Genomic DNA, 23,385 nt, shown 5'->3' with positions numbered 1-23,385 from the left:
ACTGCACATGTGGGCTGGACAAAGACTGATATGCAAATGGATATTTCCCATCTGTGAAAGTTACAGCGACAAAAAGCGTGTGCTGCAAACTCATCTCAGAACAGGTTATCATGCCATGTTCTTTCTGGAGAGGAGCGCCTGCTACCCTTTTTAAAATATTTGCAAGGAACTTGGGGTTGGTCACCCTGAGTTACCTAGGGGGCAACCAGACGTGGACTCCCTGCTCACTGTCCTAAGAGAGACAAAGCTTCACCTCACTGATGAGGCCCAACAAGGCTGAAACACGTGTATGGGGTTGCTTTTGGTCAGGTATGGTTGCCTGCTACCTTTTTTTAAATAAAACTGAAAATAGGTGCCATTTTACCACCAGCACAGTATCCTATGTCAAAAGAAGCTGACAACCTTACCTATTAAACTACTGCCAACCTAATGCGACAAGGTATATTAGTGCCTTTAGAATCGTCATTCAATACAGCAGTGTATCTATCAAGAAAGGCAGCAGGGAGGGTCTTGCACACACTTTGAACAATATTGTTGAGGCAGAATTTTCATTGGTGCCAAATCCAGCCACAATCATATGCAACATACTGCCTAAGGGCCGATGTTTTACAGTGAAGGACCTGAAAAATGATTTCGATATTTGACCTGCATTTACCCATCGCAGAATCAGGCTACAGCACAGTCGCCTCTCACATGGATACTGTTAATCACCATTTGTTTTCAATCGGGTGCTGCAGATGGACTTGGGAAATGTACAAACTGACAGCACAGTAATACAGTATGTGGATGAACTGCTAGTCTGCAGCACCACAGAGGAAGAGTACAAGAATGACTCTGTGAAACTATTGACAGTATTGGCTGAAAAGGGGCATAAAGTGGACAAGGAGAAATTACAATATTGTCAGAAAGAAGTATTATATCTAGGCCAGATAATATCAAAAGAGGGGAGAAAGGTGACACCTGAAAGAGCAAAAGCTATTGCCAGAACGCACAGTCCAGAGACATTAAAAGAGTTGCAAAAATGTTTGGGGCTCTGCAATTATTGTTGCATATGGGTCTTTGACTACAACACGTATGTTCGGCCCCTCTTAGGACGATGAAAGGAAGCACAAAAAGACAAAAGCGACATTGCATAGACACATGAGATGATATGTGCCTATGATGAATTAAAAGCAGCAATAAGCACAGCTCCCCTGTGGGGGAACTCCAATTACAAGGAAGATTTCTTGCCCCAGTTTTCCCCATTTAAATGAAGTTGTGATGACGGTTATTGTCGCACAAAAATCTTCTATGGAATACAAACCACTGGCCTTTTATAGTGGGGTCTTAGACCCAGTAATGAGAGGTCATTACCCGTGGGAGCAAGCATTGGTTGCAGCAGCTTTTTAAAAATCGAGAAGCCATCCAGTAGAACGATGGGCTGTTCAGTTACATTATATGTTGAATATGCTCTTTTTGCCACTCTTGAAAAGCACATGGACTACAGAGAGCGTCGGGCTATGAGGTTAAGCAAATCCATCAATCAAAATTGTGAGGTGCCGCACAGTGAATCCTGCAAGGTTCATAGCAGAGCCAGTGAAGGAGGGAGATAATGTACATGACTGTAGTACCAACACTGATTATTATTATGTCGTGCACCATGCAAAGAAAATGCCCTAGGAGGGAGGATAATTCTCTTCATTGATGGTTCATCAATGATGGATCAAAGCAGCAAAGAAAGGCATAGTGGGAAGGCAGCGGTGAAGGCAGAAGAGAGTGGATGGTTTGATATAGTGACAGAATTAGCAGCCATGATTTTAGCGCTCAAAGCGCTTAAGGATGAGGCGGTAACTGTGTATTTCGACTCCGCCTAGGTGACATCAGCGTGGGGCGGGCCCCTTAATCACCTTAACCCAAGTGGGCCCACCACCTGAGGAACGAGTGCACATTTTGTACGTAAAGCAAGTTTATTGTACAATAATCCGGGGAGCAGTTACAGGATACTGTAGGTAGAAACTAAACCAAGTCTCAACAAACCACATCAATTGACACCTTATATACATTTTGCAACAGTTAAAACACTGCCAGATACGTTATTGCAATCCACCCCACATGTGATTGGACAAAAAGTTCTTCAAAGAAATCCCATCTTCTTCCAATTCCTGTATTCCCATTGGCAGCAGTTATCTTAACTACCATCTTCAGCTGATGTGTAGAACATTCCTTTTAGGATTTGTCTGTGGTAAGTCATGACATCAACCAGTTAAACATCTTTATGCAGGCAGAGTTCATTACTTGTAATAACCAGCCTAAACCCATGTAACCATAACATTTAATTGCACATGGTTAGCATAAATATTTCACGCGATATGAAGAACGCTGGGCACGGAAGTTCACTTTGAATTAGCGACAACTCTCTCATTCCCCAGATCACTTGTTCCATTGGAACACTAATCTAAATAACTGGTACTTCATCGCATAGAGCACATTTGAAAATAAAACTAAAATTCCTGTGTTTCAATAACGTTAGCCTTGGCCATTGACTCACCCCATTTTTTTTTACTTTTTACTGCTGGTCAAAAACAATCAGCGAAACCCCTCTGTCAAGCTCCCACGCATTCAGGAGATTACATCTGCGATACGTATCAGACCATGAACCCCATGGTCGGTTCCTTCAGCTGAGCTAACCACGAAGGTTGAAGTTACTTATTAACCCATCCTCTGGCCTCTGAAATCCCACTGAATCGGTTTCTCAAAAGTCAAAGTTCACTTGGCAAACAGCCCTTAATGCCAATCCATTTGTAAAAAGCCCACTACATTTAGATTCACACATTCCCTATGTATTTGTATCAGTGTGCATGCATGTTTAATAACTGCCATCATTTCTTCACATTGGGTTCTCTATGACCAGTCCTCTCCCTTGTATGCACATTAAAAACCTTCCCCATCCCTCAGTTTCCAAGTGCTTCAGAGTACCCCATGTTGAATTGGGTTTATGTTGCATTTGGTGGTGTTAAACATTTTATCTTTCTGCATGTGTGCAAGCTAATATGTGTCCGTTCTAAACAAAAAAAAGTAACAGTAACAGATCTCATCCATAACTACCTACACTGGATAAATATGAAGTTGCAATAATGCATTGAATTTGCTGCAACCCGGTCATAAATATAGCACACCCAACATAAACTCCCCCCCGCCCTTGCTCGTGGGGACCTTTTCTGACCACCCTAGCAGTACACTCAGGACTGTCACGTTGGAAAAGGAGAGGCTTCCAGCACGCAGGCGGCACACCAGTACAAAATGCACCATTGTTATCGAGATTTTTAGATGCATTTGAATGTCACTTGGCGATGGCTGTGGTGAAGTGCGCAGCGCATATAAGAGGTGTGCACATGATTTCCCACAGCAATGAAACCTCAGATGCAGAACCCAAAACGATAGCATATTTCCATGAGATATTGAGATATTAGACATTACAACTGCCCCAAACGAATGTGCATGTAGAATAGTAATGAAAGAATGTTTCAATACACTGCCAGTAACAGATTGTAGAGTTGCGGGGACGTGTGCCACAATAACAGCAGGAATTGTGGAAGAAAAGGGGGTGCTCATTATCCCCCGGCAGAGCTAACTTTGCAACAGGATAGCACAGGGAAACCTGTCATGCCTGTCGATTGACTCACAGTAGCGCAAGAACAGCTACACTACCCAGCACATACCACAAGGGAGTGTCTTGCAGCATCTATTTGGGACAACTGGTTTGTCCCGAAACTGAATGAGCATGTGGCCAATTTCATTGTTAACTGCAGAATATATTTTTTAAAACTGGACCATTTTGGCATATGCATATTGATCATGCAGATATGCTTCAAACTTGTAATGGATACCAATACATAATAGTGGTAGTATGCCCCTTTTCAAGCTGGATAGAAGCAGGTCCCTGCATGCACACGAGCTACAAAATTCCTCGTATGAGAGTCATTTCCTAGATAGGGAGTGTGCGAAGTTCTCAGTTCTGACAACAGACCCCATTTTGTAATTGAGGCGTTTGAACACAGTATCTCTTTTGGGAATAAGACACAAATTCACATCTGTCTATCGTCCCCAAGCAAATGTCTTTTGTAAGCACCTAAACGGCCTTGTGAAGGAAGGCATTACCAGAACAAAAGACACTTTGTGCAAGGAAAAAAGAAGGCCATGCAACCCAATCAGCCAGGCTCTGATCACCATGCGATCGATCATGAGTTGATGACAGGATGTAGAATAAATGTCACAATTTCTCCTCCCACAAGTGCCCAAACGGATGCTGAGAATTCAACAGTGCTTGGTAAAGAGATGCATGATTATTTGATGGTTATGACTAAATCTCTGAAATGTATCTCCATACAGGTGCAGGATAGACAGGGGGCTCAGCAAGAATCAGCAAAGATTTAAATGAACATTTTGACCCTGCTAGCTTATTACAACCTCTCCCCCTATATCCTGGAGACCAGGTCATCTGTCAAAATGTCCCTAGAAAGTGGCTCAAGCCAAGGCTTGAAGGGCCGGATACGGTCGAAATACCAACACCTTCAGGAGTAAAAAGGAGGAGTAGGCGAGGTTGGTTGCATTTTAGCGATATTAACATGTAGTGTGGTGAAATACTGAGCCAGATGGGGAAGAGGAAATCCGAAGACCCCAGACAAGGGTGATGACCAAAGCTAATCAGCAGCAAAAGTAGTGACAGTGTGCTGTTTTTCAAATCGAAGAAGATCCTTGAACATTCTCCAAATACTTTTTTTGAATACTGCTCCTTTTTTTTGCCTAGGAGTTTGAACATTTATAGGACAGGTTTTTCAATGAAAATATATATTGACTTAGAAATACCTTTTTTTTCCCCAATCGGTGCAATACATGGTTTTGGTTTCCATGTGTCCTTCACTTATTTAAAACCATGACCTACAGTCTTTCCTTCTCTCCCGCCATTATGCCGATGTTGTGGACCTGTTCTGATAAACATTGAGGGTTCCACTCTTGAGTTTCAACTTTTATAAAGAACTTGGAAATCAATACATAAGTTTGATTACAACAAAAGACTTATTTAACAGTACATGTTTCTTTAAATGTTCTAATATTTTTAGTGTTACATGATAGTGTTGCAATTCATTGAGGTACTGCTTGTGTTTTACTTGTTTTGGATATTTCTCTTCTGTGAAAGATAGTGAGCAAAATAATCTAATCTATGGCAGAGGGACTCCCAGGACTCCCCTTGTTAATTTCCATAATTTAAGTAACTTTGGGTCTCACCCTAAATTACTAGGGGAATCCAGACATGGATCCCTTGCTCACTATTCCTAGAGAGGCACAGCTCCACCCTACTGATGAGGTTCAACCAGACCGAAACATGTGTCTGTGATTGCTGTTGGTACTCTTGTTCAGAGGCGAATTGCCTAGCATTTCCGTGCTGGACTGCCGCAGGGGAGGACAAAGACTGATTAGGTTTTGGATATTTCTCCTCTGTGAAAGATAGAGCGATAAATAATCGGGTTAGGCTCTCATAGCCAGGACTAATGTCTGTCAGAGGGACTCCCAGGACCCCCCTTGTTAATTTACACTTCCAATAGTAAACATCAGTACATCTCAAAAGTGTCCAATTTAATTGAGCACTGTTACAGTTACTTCTAAGGTATGATAGGATATATGATAGGTTATTTATATTGCACTTACTATATCCAGAGGTTTCCAAGCAGGGACCCGGGGATCGAACCTGTGTTGCTCTGTGTCGTCTTGCTTCCAAGGTGAGCACATTGCCCCTGAGCTATCCTCCCGAGACAGGTGGAATAATGTACTGTTCATTCTAGTTTTGTAACGCTCACCTGATTCCCGTAGAGGCGCCGGTCTTGACTGGGCGTATACCGTATCTTCAAAGGTGATGTGTAACACACGGCTGGCTCTTTGGGCTGGACCTCTGTGCACTGTATGTCTGACTCGAAGGGTAAGATGTCTGCAGATAGAAAATATGGGATTAAGGAACTGGGTTATTGAATGTCTCTCTCTTCTTCCCTTTCTCTTCTCCTGTAGAACCCCAAAGGTTAACGCTCTCACCTTAGGTAAGTGAACGCCGTGCTCTCCATCTGCCTCGGGGCAGGGTGCTGTAACCAGTTTCTTCACTGGATAAGGGGAGCAGGCCTCTTGACTTCAGAGGACTGCTGTCCGTCGTTTACTGCACGAACGGTAAGTTTCGAGTAATTCTAATGTCTTTAAAGTCTTTAGTAATGATGTTTCTTGTTTTGCAGGGTTCCGGCGATGGCGGATGACGGGCTGAAGTGAGTTGAAGATGGAGCCTGTGTGATGAATAGAAGCGCCTGGAAGCACGTAAGTAAGCGCTTGTTGCCTGCTTCACGATGCGCTCTAACTGTCTTTTTATTTTGCAGGTACAAGTTCGGAGCGGCTGCAGGGTGCCGGAATACCCACTGGGTTAGATGTGGAAAGGAGTAATGGCACGTGAGTATTAAAGTTCCCCAATGTCTTTAAACGCACCTTGTTTTGTCTTTCAGATGCGGGATGCAGCGCCGAAGGCCTCCGGAGCGTGCAAAGAGTTGGTTAAGCTTTTGTCTTTCAGATGCCGGAATGCAGTGTGAAGACCTCCGGAGCGCACGAAGAGTCGGTAAGCCTTTGTCTTTCAGATGCCGGAATGCAGCGCGAGGCGTTGGTGACAGCCGATGGACCAGGTAAGTGAAGAGCTGTCACTGAAGACCGTAATGCTAACCTGTTCTTTCTTGTCTTTATAGGTGTTGCTGAAGACTGGATTCAGGATGGTAAGCCTTTTTCCTTAGACCCAGGATCAGATGCAGAAGACACGATGAGCGTTCTGCTGCAGAGGATGCAGAATAACGCAAAGCAAGATTCATCCATCGGGTGTGGTTTAAATAGCCTCCTGTAGTGCTTAGGTGTCTCCTTCCACAGCCACGCCTAGGTAAGAAAAGAGTTCCTGCTTTCCAGGAGAGTTCCAGTGTTCTGAATCTAGGGAGTGGCTCCTGCCCCACCCAACAGGAAAAGTAGTTCCAAACAGAAGAGGATCAGAGGCTCAACTGGCAGGCAAGTAAGCAGCATGGTCTGCTGCAGGTAAGTCCACCCAAGCATTATGAGCCCGGCGCTTCCAGCGCTGGGACTGGGCATATTTATGAGCCTGGTGCCACTGGCGCCAGGACTGGGTCCAAAAGGTCCCAATTGGGACTGGTTGGCACTCGGAACCTGGGTTATGAATCTGCTTCCAAGGGAGTTGGGAAAACCCTGACCTTTTGGAAGAAGAGATCATGACAGGTACCTCCCTCCACACCCTCCTCTCTTCCCTGAACCTTTCCCTTCCACTTCCACTTCAAAAGATCAAGATGGTCACTCTAGCGCTTACTGCTGAGACATTGTGCAAGGGAGATTGGATGTGCTCCCTGGATCTGAAGGACACATGCCTGCACGTCCCGATTTGGCAGCCCCGTCGATCCTTCCATGGGCTTTCATTTCCAATACAGGTTCTACCCTTTGGCCTCAATTCAGCCAGCATGGTCTTTACCAGGCTTATGAATGCAGTGGCATCCCTTTTCAGGGCCCAGGGTCACCATGTATATACATTACTAGACGAGTGGCTCGTCGGGGCGAGGTCACCGGAGGCGATCCATAACACATCCTCCGCCCTCATGAATACGCTTCATGAATTGTGATTCTACATCAATCTCAAGAAGTCTCAGCTGGAACCGACGCAGAGCCTAGCGTTTCTCGGTCTCATCTGGGATCCGAGAGAGTCTTTCCCTCGGAGGACAAGATCGCAGCCATCAAGAGGGCCATGAGTAATTTTCTCATCTGAGAGGTGACCTCAGCATGGAACTATCAACACCTGCTGGGGCTCATGGCGGTATTTCTTCTGGCAGTGCCTTTCACAAAGCTCAACATGAGGAGATTGCAGCTGCACTTCGCAGCCTAATGGAGTCAGGACCATTCCAACAACCAGCACCACTGTTGTGATGAATTTCGGAACTCTGACCTTTGGGCAGAGGTTCAGAAGGCCAGACTAGTTTCTTGGAATAGGGTAACTAACCATCTAGACAAGCCAGACCAATCAAGGTGGCATTGGCAGCAGTCAAGATTAGGTCTCAGGCGGGTTGAGGGTGACTGAAAGACCTCAATGAGCATACAGAGTAAAGGAAACTTACAAATCACTCCTAAAAATACAAATGCATTTATTCAAGGCCTTTAAGTTTCAACACAATAGTTATTAACAGTAACACTTTTAAACTAACACAATCCTACTCAAATACATCTATACAAGACCAAGTGGCCTGAAGGGTTAATGCACGAAATGGGTCCACAACCTAGAAAAGGGGACGAAGCAGGCAATTGGAGGGGGACGCAACGAATCATTACGCAATTCTGCAGTAATCACAAACTAACTGAAAGGCAGACCAGTCCCTAAGAAGAGGGGAGCCTATTGCTCAAATGTACTTGCAATGCTTGCGCACGCGGTAGTGCAGATGGGCGAAAACAGGGTCTCGTAGGGTCTGTAGCAGCTCAGGAAGGTGGATGGTGATGCAGAATAGGTTCCCACTATTTCTGGAGGGTCTCCATGTGAGGGCACAACAGGTTCCGGGAGTTGGGAATAATTTGATAGCTCAGGCTATCAGTGGGAAGGAGAGGGGCCACTCATGCGTAAAAATGGATGGATGCATTAGGGGTCACCGGTAAGGGTTGAAAATACTCACTGACCCCTGGCGCCCTCCGGAACAAACCCAATTCGGTTGCAGGTTCAAACGCAGTGCCTCTGTGGCTTTCATCGAAGTTATAGCGTTGATTCCCAAATGGGACAGTGGTGATTTCTCCTCTCCTGGTGGATGGATCAGGCCAGTTTCACTGTAGCAGGCTTCAGGGCACAGAGCGGCACAGCTGAAAGGCACCTGCAAAGTTCGTCACCACAGCTGGGCAACATGGTAACCGTGTGTACTCCGGTTCGGGCGCGCTCTTTACTGCAGACAGGTGAATGCGAAGCGTAGGAAATTCGGTGTGAGAGTGCTGTGAACACAGAGCTTGTGATGAAGTTTCAAGGCTCTCCTGTAATCTGCAGTGGTATCAGAGCAAAGGTCCTGCGAAAGCTGGTCAGCCCACTGGTTGGCCCAGGGACACTTCCGAGAAAACTTACTTGCAGGGTTTGATGAAGGTGCCAGAATAGTTGGTCCCACTATTCAAATGGGTCAAAGCGTCTTTGCAGACCTTCTAGTTCGATCAGATGCAGAGGGGTCCAGCAGGACGACATTGGGCTTAGGGTGCAAACTCTTCTAGCGGGTCACCAGCGGTTCCTCAACTTGGCTTCTTAGTTTCAGGATACTTGGATCCTATCCTTCGTTCAGTGAGAACTCAAGAGATCGAATTGGTATGGGTGCTTGGAGCCTTCTCTTATCCAAAATCTCCTTTGCGCCAAAACAAAGAGGAGCCAATGAGAGATCTGCTCACATACAGGCACATCATATATGGACCAATCATGGACCACAGCGGTCCCAGGCATTCATCGCACACCAGACTCTCTGGAACCCAGGATGTGTATTGGAACCAGCCAGTCCAACCCACATTCTGGAACACACACAAGCCATGCAGAAGCCTGCTAAAGCTTGGCGTTTCGCGGGAGAATGCATGCCAAAATAAGGACTGACCTGGGTCGGCTCGACGTGGGGAAGGTGAATGGGCAAGATGGCCAAAGAACAGGACAAAACCGCGTGGCATGGCCATTTTGGACCCAGGCCACCTATTTGTGCCAAACACGGTAAACGCGGTTTACCTGGCAGGAAAGGGTTAAACATATATGAAAAGATAAGCTGCCACCAGCCCTCTGCAAGCACATCTGCACTTCTCCTAAAAAATCCTTCGAGTGTGTCTAGGGCCTTTAGAAATGACAGGACGACCCAAGTGCACTATACTGTAAGGTACATTGTGCACTTGCAACATGTTGCAGAAAAGTTGCAACATTGACAAGGACTAAGGGAAACTAAGTCTCCCAATACAGACTGTCTTCAAGGGCATGCCAGTTTCCCCATAATAAAGTGAGCGAAAAGCCCAGGGGAGTGCAGCTGAAGTCTGTGTTCCTCTGGTAAAGTCAGACTATGGTGTTAAACAGCAGCAAAAAGTTGGGGGGCACACAACTGGAGGGAAAACTTCACATAAATGGGAATCATTCCTAACAACCACAGGTTACCATCACCAGAGACTCGTCCTTGAAGGGCTGGAGAGCTTCACTGGACAACCACAGCGTTCCTGGGGTTTGGTCCCTTCAGGAACAGAAGGCCCATATCAATTGGCTGGAGCTGAAGGCCATCTGGTTGTCTCTCAAGGCCTTCCTACCACTCATCAGTGGCAAAATGATCCTCATTCAAACGGACAACTATTACATCAACAAGCAGTGTGGCATCATGTCTCCTCCTCTATGCACCCTGGCAGTCAGCATTTGGGAATGGGCTCTTGCGAACGACATACACTTGACAGCGATTCCCCTTCCGTGCTTGTGCTTTTCTGTGAAGTCACTTCTGTTGGTGCAAGGCATATGCAAATTAGGAGGTTTGCATGTATTTGCCCCACAGAGCCTGGACAGAGCTCTAATATATGAGTTTCCGGCATTTGTAACTGTCCTGCAGTTTGATTTGTTCTCGTTTGCCTGTGTTAAAATGCCATCCGCCACTAATGTTACCAAAAAAGTTGAAAGGGTTGGTGGGAGGTAGTCGAGGGGGGGTGATCCTTCCATTTAAAATGTTTCTTTTATAAAACGCTTAATACCGGGGAACCAGCTTCTAAGCGCGGGCCCAGGATTCAAATCTGTGTTGCTATGCATTGTCTTGCTTCCAGGACAATAATGTTGCCCCTGAGCTATCCTCCCGGCCTAATTTTATGATTTTTGGCACAATTCAATACATGACTTTCGTTTCAGTAGTAAGGAAAATGCATTTAACCCAATGCTGCCTTGCGTTCATTTTTTATTGATGGTCAACAAACCCTGTGTTTGATAATCTGCTGAAAGACTTAATTGAAGCATTCAATATTAAATCATGGTTCTGATTTTATATTACTGTACTTAGTTACAGTAAGATAGCCAGTAAGATATCTCAGTGGGTTGACCGCTCGCTTCTGCAATGTGTGTGCTCTGCTGGTCGCTGGTTCTAATCCCGGCAAGGTCAACTCAGCCTTTCATCCTTCTGCGGTCGATAAATTTGTACCAACTTCAGTTGGGTGATACTATATGTAAATATGTTCTCTGTAAAGCGCTTTGATGAAAGCACTATATAAATAACACATTATCATTTGCAATAAAATGCTCTGCATTATTGTTTTATTTGATCGACTTTTATGCAAACTATACATTTCGTAAATAGTGATTTGATAACGAACATACAAGTATTTTAGAAGACGTTGCTAAAAAAAAATGAAAGAGACGTCATACTCCAAGTGTACTGCCTGAGGGGGCTCAGTATTCTACAGCACTGTGATAAACTATCATTCAACCATTGAACCCGATTCGACATCAAATGTTAAGGTAATAGGAACTCCCTGCTCGCTTGAGCCTCCAAGTATAATCACTTGCGCTTGGTGCTTGCCAAATGACTCATCTGCTTATCTGAATGAAATAGGCAAGTTCATCATTCTTTCTGCAGCTAGCATTATCTGCTTTTCAGCAGTCCTCCAAAGAACTTCCTCTTTCATTGATTAGTGGTGGGTTAATTCCTCTTACAGAAGTTCTACAAAGTTGTACCCCAAGTTTTGACAATTTCTTTTTTTTTAAAGTACAATTCTATGGAAGAGGTCTGCCCATTCAAAGAGCCAAATGAAATATGCGAAAACTGGACAAAGATACATTGTTCATATGTTTCTTAGCAAAGCTGACTACTACAGCTTAACCTTCAGTTAAACTGTAACTAAAAGTTTATTTTGTCTGTAGTGTGAGGTTCTGTCCTCGATTCTCTTCCCCTATGCAAAAACAAACCAAATGCATAAACGAGTAAACAAACCATTTTTGAAGCAACCAAGACCTAGGAAATGACAACGAAACTAAAGTTTCCACTTCGCCATGCTGTAGCAACACTTTCAGAGCTAAAAGTAAAGCCCTGACTTTCTAGTGTCCAGGATCCTTGAGAGGGTCTATCACATTACTATGGTGGTCCATGGAGGCTTAAGAAAAGCTCTGGATGGCAGGTTTGGTCCTGAGTGCAAAAACGGAGACAATGGTGACGGGTCTTGCTGCTAAAAATAGCATAGGGGAGTTATAGGCGCTTTAAGTTATTCATTTGCGATAGCATTTTAGCATTAGTGACCACTAGGTTCAAGTGCCATATGTTGTGCAATTAACTGGAGAAAAGAAAGCATGATGGCAAAGGAAAGCGAGATGATTAATGGTCAATAGAGATAGTTAAGAACTTTGTTGTAATCCATGAATCCCATAATTAAGCAGCACATTTCTTATGGCAGAAATACCTCCAATAGCCCCCTGTGGCTGCAAGGATCAAGTTCAAAGACCCTCTACGTAATCCACAAGGCTTTCTGGGGCAGAGGGACCGCACCATCTACAACGCTCTCTTCTTAAACTCTCTTCCTCTAGAGCCCTCCACTCATTGTCCTCCAACCCTCTGCGGGTGAGCTGCTTTCACAAACAGATTTCTGCCCCCCACTTCCCGGGCTTGATCTCAACTGTACCACTTCATCCACTTGCACTAGGAGAAATGTTGTCAGGCCTAGTATGCTTGTTTTTCTGTTTGATCATTCAGAATCTTCAAGGCCTAAGAATTATTACTGTATTCCCTTGTTACCATCCCGCTTTGAAGCACTTCACCTATGTATAAGCACTATATAAATAAACAATAAATACATTAATAGAACAAGGTTGTTGCCAATAAAATAAGACAACGGAGTCAATTAGTGCTTTCAAATTCCTGTGCTGGTGACCTACGTGGATGGATGCTCAGAACTCATTTTCCAGGTTTTAGAAATTTGGACCACAACTAGCTTCTGCCTTTAACCTCGGGTGGATAAGTGAAAGTCACTTCTCTGTCACAGAATGTACACTACAGACAATCCTTTAATATGATGAACATTTTACGAATACTTAGCTCAGAAATGGGCCTTTTTATGCAGTGGTATGAACTGCAAAGCATGTTTAAGGGCATTTTAAGCTAGACCAGCATTTAAATAGAGCACCATTGTTCCAATTTTAAAGGTTGAAGTCTATCAGTCTCCCTCTAGTTCACCAGCAAGTCACATCATCATCCAGCTAATTAAATCTCCTGGTCGAGTTCCATCTTGGAGAGAGAGCAGCACCTAATGGCCCAGGCGACAAGGGGTCATAATTATGGCTACAACTGGCCAGGGGGCTAGGCCTGGCAGGCAGTAGCAGAACATTGCACTAGTTTTCAGCAAATTCTGGTTCACTACCACTGGGCACATGGAAGGTTCATTGAGGGCATCTAGCACTAATTCCCTCCCCACAGCTTAACAAAGAATTTGTTTCATGTTGCTGGCCCTAAAAGTTTTTTTTTTTATTTGATTTTATGGACTGTGGAAACTGTTGAAAGCGGGGCAGGGCATGGCTTCGCTCAGTGAAGAGAAGAGGTTATCTATATATAAGCTATTAGTGCACATTTCAAAGTTAATTAATAATTGGTGTTTAAGTGGCCAGTAGTAGGACCTTGGTGGTAGGCTATACTAGCTAGCCTGTCTCTTTCATGTCCTCAGTTGATAAACTGAAGCAAAAACGGCACAGCTGGGACCAGATCAGCCACAGGTTGTGGGAGAATAAGTGTGATTGTTGAGCTTTTTTGCCGTCCCACACATTTGACAGCAGTGAATCATATAGTGTCCACAAACAAGAAAACATGTATGGCTATTTTGCTAGGAAAGCCTGCGTTTGCAAAGATTTAATACATGTCCACTATGAACATGATTAGTTTAACTGGATAGTAAAGTTTTTGACTCTGCATACTAATTACTCACCTTCTGGCTATTTGTTTTCATAAGTCATTCCTCTAATTTCTGGAATGCATCTTCTAGTGAAAGGTTTCCCCAACACCTTAAACTTGCTCATTAACTCACTATATATATATATATATATATACACACATACATACATACATACATACATACATACATACATACATACATACATACATTTTCACAGAACGCATCCTCTTTTCAACCGCTTCTCCAGTGCCTCACATCTAGGTTTAGCAGTTTAGCAATGGTCGTTTTGAAAAAATGAATTGCCATCACAAATACAAACTCTGTTCTTTAGATTAGTTTCCACTGAGCAGTTTCAGTCCAAGGTAGGTACTCTGGAGAAGGAAGGCTATGAGCAAAGTCTGGAAATCTAAAAGTAAACCAGTTCATTTGTACAACATACACTGAAGTGTTCCGTAGAGGATGGTTTTAAGTGAATTAGTAGTTCCCGAAATCATTGGGTTATACATTATATCATGTGATTAGGGAACATAGCAGTAACACTTACCTCTACAATGTCATCGTCAAACAGCAACCAAAAATCGTGACTTTTTACTATTGCAATATAATGTCCTCGATTTGGACCACTGTACAAAAAGACAAAAGACAACACATATCACGTTGTGCATTTGCTCATTTTACTTTTCAGTGCATTAGTACATCTAGTACTGCTAAAATCGGCAACAAAAACACAAAGGTATTCGCAATACAAACCATAAAACCATAGGTCAATGTATCTGTGATGTATACCAAAGAGGCATTACAGAAATAAGTGTTAAGCTTACTTTTAAAAAAATATATTTTTTAAACATGTTTATTTTAAAAGGGAAAGGTAGACTGGAAACCCAGTCTAAAATGTAGCGGCACATCAGCAAATGCATAGAGTGTAGATGGAAAAGAATTCAATCCAAAACCCCAGCCTCAGTTGCTGTGCAAAAATAGTCCTTTATTATTCCATGGTTGTGGACAAACAAGAAAGGCAGCAACAAAACACAAAAACAACGCGTTTCACCCTACACAGGCTTCGTCTGGTTTAAAAGTAAAAGAGGACTGTGCATTTATGGATACCACTTGACTTGTCCGTCATCTCTGTTCTTGAAACAAACACACTAGCATACTGTTTGAGAAGGTTCCTGATGTTTGCGAATTCCTCCATTTTGAAAAGGGCAGACAAACGTTAACATTAAAAGCACATTGGTATAATCAATGTATAATACATATATTTCTATTGTCGCTAATCTCAGCTTTTATACGAGTAAATCTTGTGCAAATAATTTTTGACCATCAAAATCTCAGCAACATTATTGCATGATATTTAGAACTAGATACACTCATATCAGTGTATTGTAATTTACACATTTTCACTTTGATAACAACAAAGCAGATAAAGTGCATAGTGCAATGTTAATTAAAATATATAAAATGCTTGACACATATATTGCACAGAAAATAGGCAGTATTTACCCCTTGCGGGTGCCGTAAATCACATGCATTCATATTTGTAAATGAATCACCATTGAAATGCATAGTGCCAGTATGGTCTATCTGATTGTCTAGGAATCATCCCATATGGGTGATTCATGACTAAAGTGCTAAAGTGCTGTCGGCTATTGAATACATTTGGAATTTAAAATGCATATTGCCAGAACGGCCTCATTGACTATTTAGAAATCAACCCAAGTGGGTGATTATATAGTGCTACGAACCCTCAGGTATCTGATCGCTGCTTATTATTACCCACGCGGTGTGGTGCTCATTTATCGACCTCAGAAGGATGAAAGGCTGAGTTTGGCCCTGCCGGGATTCAAACCTGCATTAGCAGGCTCTGCACGGATGTCAAAGCGAGCGCTCTGCTCGCTGTGCCACTTGACCGGCTAATAATTCTTCAATACGTCTCATGCCTACCGAGTACCAGTAATATATTAAGGTGCAATATTATTTTTTGTTAAATTCATAATTTGGCTGGTCAATGTTAACATGCCTCAGTCAAGTATGTGTGACAAATCTGGCCATCCATTATACGAAGTCCTCTAATATTGTAAAAAAAGGGTAATTGTGCATTTGATAAATTCTAAATATTATAGACAAGCGCAAAATGCAGTGCAAAAATCTTAAGTCTTAAAATCAATTCCGAGGTTACTAATAAAAATTCAAATCTAAACGGAAAATTCATGAAACAAGATTAAAAGATAAGAATGTTATACTAATAATCCTAAAACCGCATACATCGTCAAAACTGGGCTTTAGTCCTGAGGTTTTTTCATGAGAAGCTTTGCAGGCTCTAAAACTCCCTTCAGTCACATTAGTCCCCCACAAATACATAAAGTTCTTCATCTCGGTTATGACCTCCAGGAAACTTTGTATTAAAATGTAATATAAATCTCGATTCTGTTTGTTTAAGTTTCCGAAGTCTGTCCCCTCCTCTAGGATGTGCTGGCACAGTGTCAATTACAAAGTATTTCAATGAGCTGATGTTACCTTGATGTAGATCTTCAAAATGTTTAGCAAGGGGATAGGACATATCCCGATTTTTAATTGCCTGTAAGTGTTGTAAAATGTGTAGCCTTGCTTCCAATTTTGTGCTACCCACATACCACAGGTCACAGGCACATGTGATGACATAAATTGCATACTGAGTGGAACACCTAAGATCCTTTTTGATTACCACTTCAGTTTTTGTCCTGGGATGGATGTATTTCCGAGTATTATTTCCAAATCGGCACAATAGCATTTGGCGCATGTGGAAAACCCGGGTGCTCATTTGATCAACCAATTGGTTGTTGTTTGTTCATTTGTAGATAAAAACATGCTAAGTGACAACCTTGTTTGTATCAAAGAACTGTGGCATTTATCGGTAAATGACTAATGTCCTTGTCCCTTTTGAGCAAGTGCCAATGTTTGTTTAAAATTTGCTTTGTTTCTTTTGCTCCTGAGTTATACGTTGTAATGAATCGAATGACATCATCATCTTTCCATTGTGTATGTTTCTCTGGTGCATTTCCTTTGACCAGCATCATTTCCCTGGTTTTGGTACGGTCATATGCTTTGCTTATATCCTTTCGATATCCTCTTGCTGATCTTTTGGCATTAATTTCCCAAACTGTCTTCTCACTGCAGTTTCTTTTAATTCGCAGGAACTCCCCGTAGGGGATACTGTTTTTCAGGCAAGTAGGATGCGCACTGGTTGCATGTAAGAGACTGTTAGTACTGGTGTCTTTTCGATGTAATTCTATAGTTATAGCACCTTTTATTATTTTCACTTTGATGTCCAAATAAACTACCTCTGAACGATGATGTTCAGTGAATTTGAGATTAGCATGTTCTCGATTCAGACTGTCAAAGAAACACATCCAGTCAGTTTCCGTTCCATGCCAAATGACAAAAAGGTAATCAATATACCTTTGCCACAAAATTATCTTGTCGGTATGTCTTTTTTGGTCTTCGTTTGAGAAAAGAGCCTCTCTCCACGCGCCCATGTACAAATTCGCAAACATTGGAGCTACTACAGTGCCCATTGTCGTTCCGCAAATTTGATTGTAATATGTCTGATCAAACATGAAGGTATTGTGAGTTAAAATGATAGAGACCATATCTAGCAGCATTTGCAAATGTTCCCGATAGCTCAGGGATCTGGTCGACAAGAACCATTTTGACCGCTGCTAGGCCTTGTGTATGTGAAATACAGATGTACAATGAGTCTACATCCAGTGTTACTAAAAGAATATAATGATGCCAAGGAATGTGGGCAATCTGGTTTAGAAAGTCTGTGGTATCCTTTGTATATGATGGTGAGGTTTCCACATAGGGGAACAAGAAGGGGTCTACATATTTGGATGTATTCTCTAATAGGGAGTCAATTAACTCCACTATAGGCCATCCTGGTGGTCGGTACATAGATTTATGGATTTTAGGAGTGAAATGTATAAATCAGGGTCACGGGATGGTCTTTGGTTAGGTATCTTTTTTCTTGATGTTGATAAGGCCTTCTTCCTGCCATGAAGTTAATTTGTTGTCATATTCCATTTTCTATTGAGGATATGGATCTCCTGATAGCTTGACATAACAGTCTTTTTTAGTTGTCGTTCTGCTTCCCTCTGGTAGTCTTTGATGTTTAACACTGCAACATTTCCACCTTTGCCAGATCTTATTATAATTGACTTGTCAGCTTGTAGATCGTCCATTGTTCTTTGTTGTAGCTTGGTCAAGTTCGATTTACATTTCAATATTTTAGATTTGATTGCCAAGACTTTAAGATCATCAATGATGAGGTCTTCAAATAAGTTTATCGTTGGACAATTGACATTAGGAGGGTTGAATCTAGATTTTTTCTTTAAGTTAGTTGGAGCTGGTAGTTTGGTGTTAATATCCATGGGCAATTCTATTGCCCATTCATTTTGGAATTCTGCACCTATATAAAATGTTATTTAATCTTGTTCCAAGATATTGAGATCTCCGAGTGTTGGTATATCCCGGATACTGAGTTCCGCTGGATTCAACTCTGAATGTGACTTATTAGTCAGGTCACTGTTGGCATAAAATTTAGCTAATCTCAGTTTGCGAATAAAACAATAGAGATTGATCCTCAATTGGGAATAATCGAATTTGGCAGTTGGGCAGTACAAAAGGCATTTCTCTAAGACTTCATGTTCAGGTTTGGTCAAAATTCTGTTTGATAAATTTATCACTTGCATGGCGTCATTCATTGCTTGCTCTTCTTGTTTTTCCCATAGCATGTCAGACGGCCTGTTGACTGATCCCGTTTTTTTCTTCCGCTGTCCCCTACGTCCCCTTGTTGTGCTCCTCTTGCTTGTGTTTGATTCGGGAGGCCTTTGCCTTTGTATTGATTTCTCCCTTGTGTTGTCTTGCCTACCTGATGAAGAAGTCATTTCTTCTAAAAAATTAAGTCTGATGGGGGTATCCTCATTGCTGGAGATAAAAGTATCAGTAGAGATACTTGCTGTTTCATATGTATCTGATTCGGGTGGTAAAGCGCTTTGTTCTTTAGTGTCTGCTGTTTTTTGCATACCTTTGCGAACCGTATCATACTTTTTGGCAAACATGTAAATGCGGCCTATGGCGTAATCTTCATTGTCCATTAAAAATGTTCTTTTGTTTTCACCCTTTTATTTCATCTTCGTATTTACTGACTTTTTTTGCATTTGAATTTTCATGTGGTTGGCTACTTCAGCATCTGGGCCATTGTACACTTCATTCTCCAGCTCTTCAATTTCTTCAAGCGCTTTACTTATATCGCTTTTTGCATATTTTACCAGTATGGTCAGCATTTTAAAGGAAAACTCGCTGGTTGCTTCCCCCGATTCATTTAGCATTATCTGGGACTATATATATATATAAATAAAAAAAAACATTGCCCATCCTCCCCGTGTACTGAATCTGATAAAGTTTCATCAGTCTGTACCCCGTGCTTCAGCCATGGACCTCACCCCCCACCCCCAAAACCGCATCTCCAACTTCGAAGGTGTCCCGGGCCTTTCGCCCTCAGGGGGTTTCCCTCCATGCTGAGGACTCTGTTAACCCTCTTGGGGTTTATAAGTTAGGCCCGGAAAGCTTTGAACATAGTCCAAGAAAGCAGCCCAGATGTTCAAAAAACGGTGCAGGAGCCCTGCCCTGGCTGTCGACACTTTCTCCGCAATCAGAATATCCCATATCTTCCCCTACCAGAGAGGCATAAAAGGTCCTTCAATTGTTTTCCAGGTGTGGGCGATCGTGATTCTCCCAGCTAAGAGACACTGGGTCAGCAGCTTGGCTCTCCTTCCAGATCTCGGGTAAACCCCTGGAACCTGGGCCCCCAAGAGAAAAGGTTCTGGCTCCAATGGAATCACTACTTGGGTAATGTGTTCGATGGTGGCTAGGCATTGTATCCAGAAGATTTTTACCTTTGGGCATGACCACATGTGAAAGAAGGAGCCTGGCTGTCCACAAAGTCGCCAACAAGAGGGGTCAAGGCCGGGTTCATATGGTGGAGCCTAAGAGGGGAATAGTACCAGTGCAGGAGAATTTTATATGCACATTCTCTGTTGGTGATGCAGAAGGACGAAGAATGCATCCGTGTCCATATGTCCACCCATGCCCGATCTTCCAGGGTGGTGTCCCAAGTCTGCCTCCCACTGTGCCATATGAGGGGCCCCTGTGGAAAGAAAGTCACCCTAAAGGCGTTTATATAAGATGGAGATCTTCCCCCGTGACAAGGGGCCCTGTAGGGTCAGTTCCAGGGAAGTGGGGGTGTGTGTTGCTGCTTGCCGGGTTAGAGGATGGGAACACCAATAGAGGAGTTGAGCGTAGGGAAATCTGTCCATTTCCCTGAGTTGAAATTGACATTGCTCAAAAGGTGCGAGGTTGGCCTCCCTCGAAAAGTTGGCCCAGAGTTTCGAGACCCCCCCCCGCAATCCAATTTTGAAAATTCTGGGGCTGGGCCCCGGGGGAGAATGCTGGGTTATGGTAGTAAGTTTGTTTTTTTGTTTCTCCCGTGTTCCCCTCCCTTCGCCTGGCCGCGCTCTGAAACACTTGTGTACGAGCGCAATATAAATAAAATGTCATATCATATGGAAGATTGGGGAGGTTGGACTCAGGCCTCTCGGGATACCCTGGCGTTTCAAGGCCCCGTCCCATACGCATAGGGTATGTTTGGTAGAGGATAGCAATTTCTCCAATCGCCGGCGCTGTGGGGGCGAGATGTGTGGGAGGAAAACTAAGGGGTGTAATGCCCACCTTGTTTCCACGGGGACGACTCACGACAAGCCGGGCTGCTCTTCGGGACCCCTCACCTTTCCTGGAATTCGGGCTGTCGAGGATCGGCTCTAGAAGACAGGAGGTGAAGTTTAACTGCTGTTCCTTCCCTTACAACCCACCTCCCGGGTTCCCTTTGCAGTTCCCCAGGGGACATCTCTCACCTTGCTTTCTATAAGGATGCGCTCTCCGTCCTGCCGCGCTGGGCAGCGGTGCGCCGTTAATGGCACCGTTCTGCCGAGTTTCTTCACTGGCGAGGGCCGGAGTCCAGACCGGCTGCAACTCCTTTTCAGGTAAATCTTTATAGGTGAAAGCAATGTCTTTATTAGATTTGCACTAAGTAACCTTCTCGCTTCTTCTTGCAGGTGTTGGGAGCTGCGGTGGAAGCCGAAGTTGAGTTCGAGAAGGCAAGATGGAACGCCAAGCGGCGCCGAGAGCATCCTTGCAAATGGCTAACCTGTGCTATTGTTTGTCTTGCAGGTCGAGAAGAACTGAAGAAGAATGGTTCTCAGGAATACAAGGGGATGAAAGATGTTCTGAAAGTGATGGTCTTCCTGACGAACTGGTAAGTAGTTCCCAAGATGTCTCGTTCCCACTTTACCTTCCAGTGGTGGTGGTGCTGTAGGTGGACAACGAGCGTTGGACGACTTCGATTGCCGGAAGATGCTGCAGAGCAGGTAAGGATGGCGATGGTTCTTGCATTGGACGACTTTGATTGCCGGAAGATGCTGCAGAGCAGCTAAGGATGGCGATGGTTCTTGCCTCTTCTCGCCCCAGGAGTCCAGGATGCAGAGCAGGACCCGGTGAACGTCACGCTGCAAAAGCAGAATAACGCGAACTGCGTGCCTCTAATCGGCCGTGGTTTAAATAGCCAGGTGGTATCCCAGGTTCCTTCGGGGCGGGCCCCGACCTGGATGCTAGACAGCTGAATGCAGTTTCCCAGTATTCCACACGGGGGCGGCCATGCTGGTCAAACGGCCCATTGAAACCCCGTCCCAGCATGCGTCTCCGATGCCAACAGCGCCAGGACTGGCTCCAAGGAATCTGAGGGCAACCAAATATGGTCTTTAGGGCCCTGTGAGCCCTCGGTGGGGATGAGATTGTGACAGCACTCCACCCTCCTCCCCCTAAGGCCCCTCTTAAAGTGGATGTACTCTCTGGGTTCCCACGTTCTATCCTGGGGTCCGTTTCCTTTCCAATCTACTAGGCAGTAGAGTTTAGACCTAACATATTTAGAGTCCAGAATGTCTTTTACCTCGTATTCAGGTTCTCCCTGAATGATGATGATCGGTTCAGGTGGAGTAGTTACATGGGTACCCGGCTTGACTGGTTTCAGGAGAGATACATGGAATACTGGGTGTATTCGCATGTGGGCTGGCAGTGTCAATTTCACAGCTGCTGGGTTAATGATGGTTTCCACTGGGATGGTCCCAAGAACCGTGGGCGAAACGTTCGCGTTCCTTTTATTGGTATATGCTTGAAGGCAAGCCACACCATATCTCCCACCTGGTAGAGAGAGGCTTCGGAGCTAAGCTGGTCCGCGCATCTTTTCTGGCGTGCCTTAGCTTCACCCTGATGAAGCATGCAGCGCAGGTACTGCTCGAGAATCTGATTGGTCCTCTCCATTTGGCCGTCGGTCTGAAGGTGGTGACTAGTGGACAGACTGATGTCTATCTTGGCCAATGAGCAGCATTTCTTCCAGAAGCTAGAGACAAATTGAGTCCCACGGTCTGATATTAGAACTGAAGGGAATCCATGCAGGCGCACTATGTGTTCCAGGAAGACTTTGGCAAGGCCGGAGGCGGTCGGTAGACCTTTGAATGGGAACAAATGAGCCATTTTAGAGAAAAGGTCCACGATCACCAGGATGGTATTGTAGCCTTGACATGGAGGAAGATCGGTGATGAAATCTAGCGACAGGGTGTGCCAGGGGGCTGGCGGAATGTCCAATGGCTGTAGGAGCCCGGTGGGTCTTTGCTTGATGAACTTATTTTGGGCACAGATACCGCAAGATGACACAAACTCAATTACATCCTTACGCCAAGTTGGCCACCAGTAGTTCCTTTTTATCTTGGTCAAGGTTTTGGCAATTCCTGGATGGCCTTCAATGAGAGAGTCATGGTGCTCGGAGATGACCTGTCCTTGTAATTCCTTCACTGGTACGAATAGCCGGTTTCGGTAATATGGCAGTTGATTCTTGATACAGTAATGCTCCCCTCTGGAGCCCCACTCTTGTAGCTGCTCCTGGGTGAAAACTGTCGAATTTCGTATAGGAGCTCACTCTGGGTCATGGTGGTTGTGATACCTAGGACTCTATTCTCTGGAATGATGGCCACCGGATGCGGCGGCGTGTGTACCATTTCGTCTGTGCCTATGCGAGAGAGTGCGTCAGCTTTGCCGTTTTTAACCCCGGGTCGGTACGTAATCACAAAGTCGTATTCTGCAAAGAAAAGGGCCCAGCGCAGCTGCCGTGACGATTGAGCCTTCGCTCCCTTTAGGTACTGGAGGTTTCTGTGGCCCGTTACCCAGCAGGTAGTGTCGCCAGGCCTTGAAGGCAGCTGTAATGGCCAATAACTCTTTATCTGTGATGGCGTAATTGAGTTCTGCTGGCGTAAACTTTCGTCACCAAAAGGCCACCGGATGCAATTGGCCTGTTAGTGGGTCTTT

The 23,385-nt window shown here is 44.1% G+C and overlaps 1 protein-coding gene across 1 annotated transcript in view; it reads right to left on the bottom strand.

Annotated features, from left to right (window-relative positions):
- USP12 (ubiquitin specific peptidase 12) overlaps positions 1–23,385 on the bottom strand; it is a 739,696-nt gene that overhangs the window by 87,491 nt on the left and 628,820 nt on the right. Inside the window, exon 8 of the mRNA XM_069639238.1 lies at positions 14,480–14,558. Coding sequence (XP_069495339.1) covers positions 14,480–14,558 — 79 coding nt within the window. The remainder of the gene's footprint in view (positions 1–14,479; positions 14,559–23,385) is intronic.

This window comes from Ambystoma mexicanum, chromosome 7q (genome assembly GCF_040938575.1).
Source record: "Ambystoma mexicanum isolate Mex_15411 chromosome 7q, UKY_AmexF1_1, whole genome shotgun sequence".
Taxonomy (NCBI): Eukaryota; Metazoa; Chordata; class Amphibia; order Caudata; family Ambystomatidae; genus Ambystoma; species Ambystoma mexicanum.
Note: the sequence above shows the minus strand (reverse complement) of the source record. Positions and strands in the feature narration are given on the sequence as shown.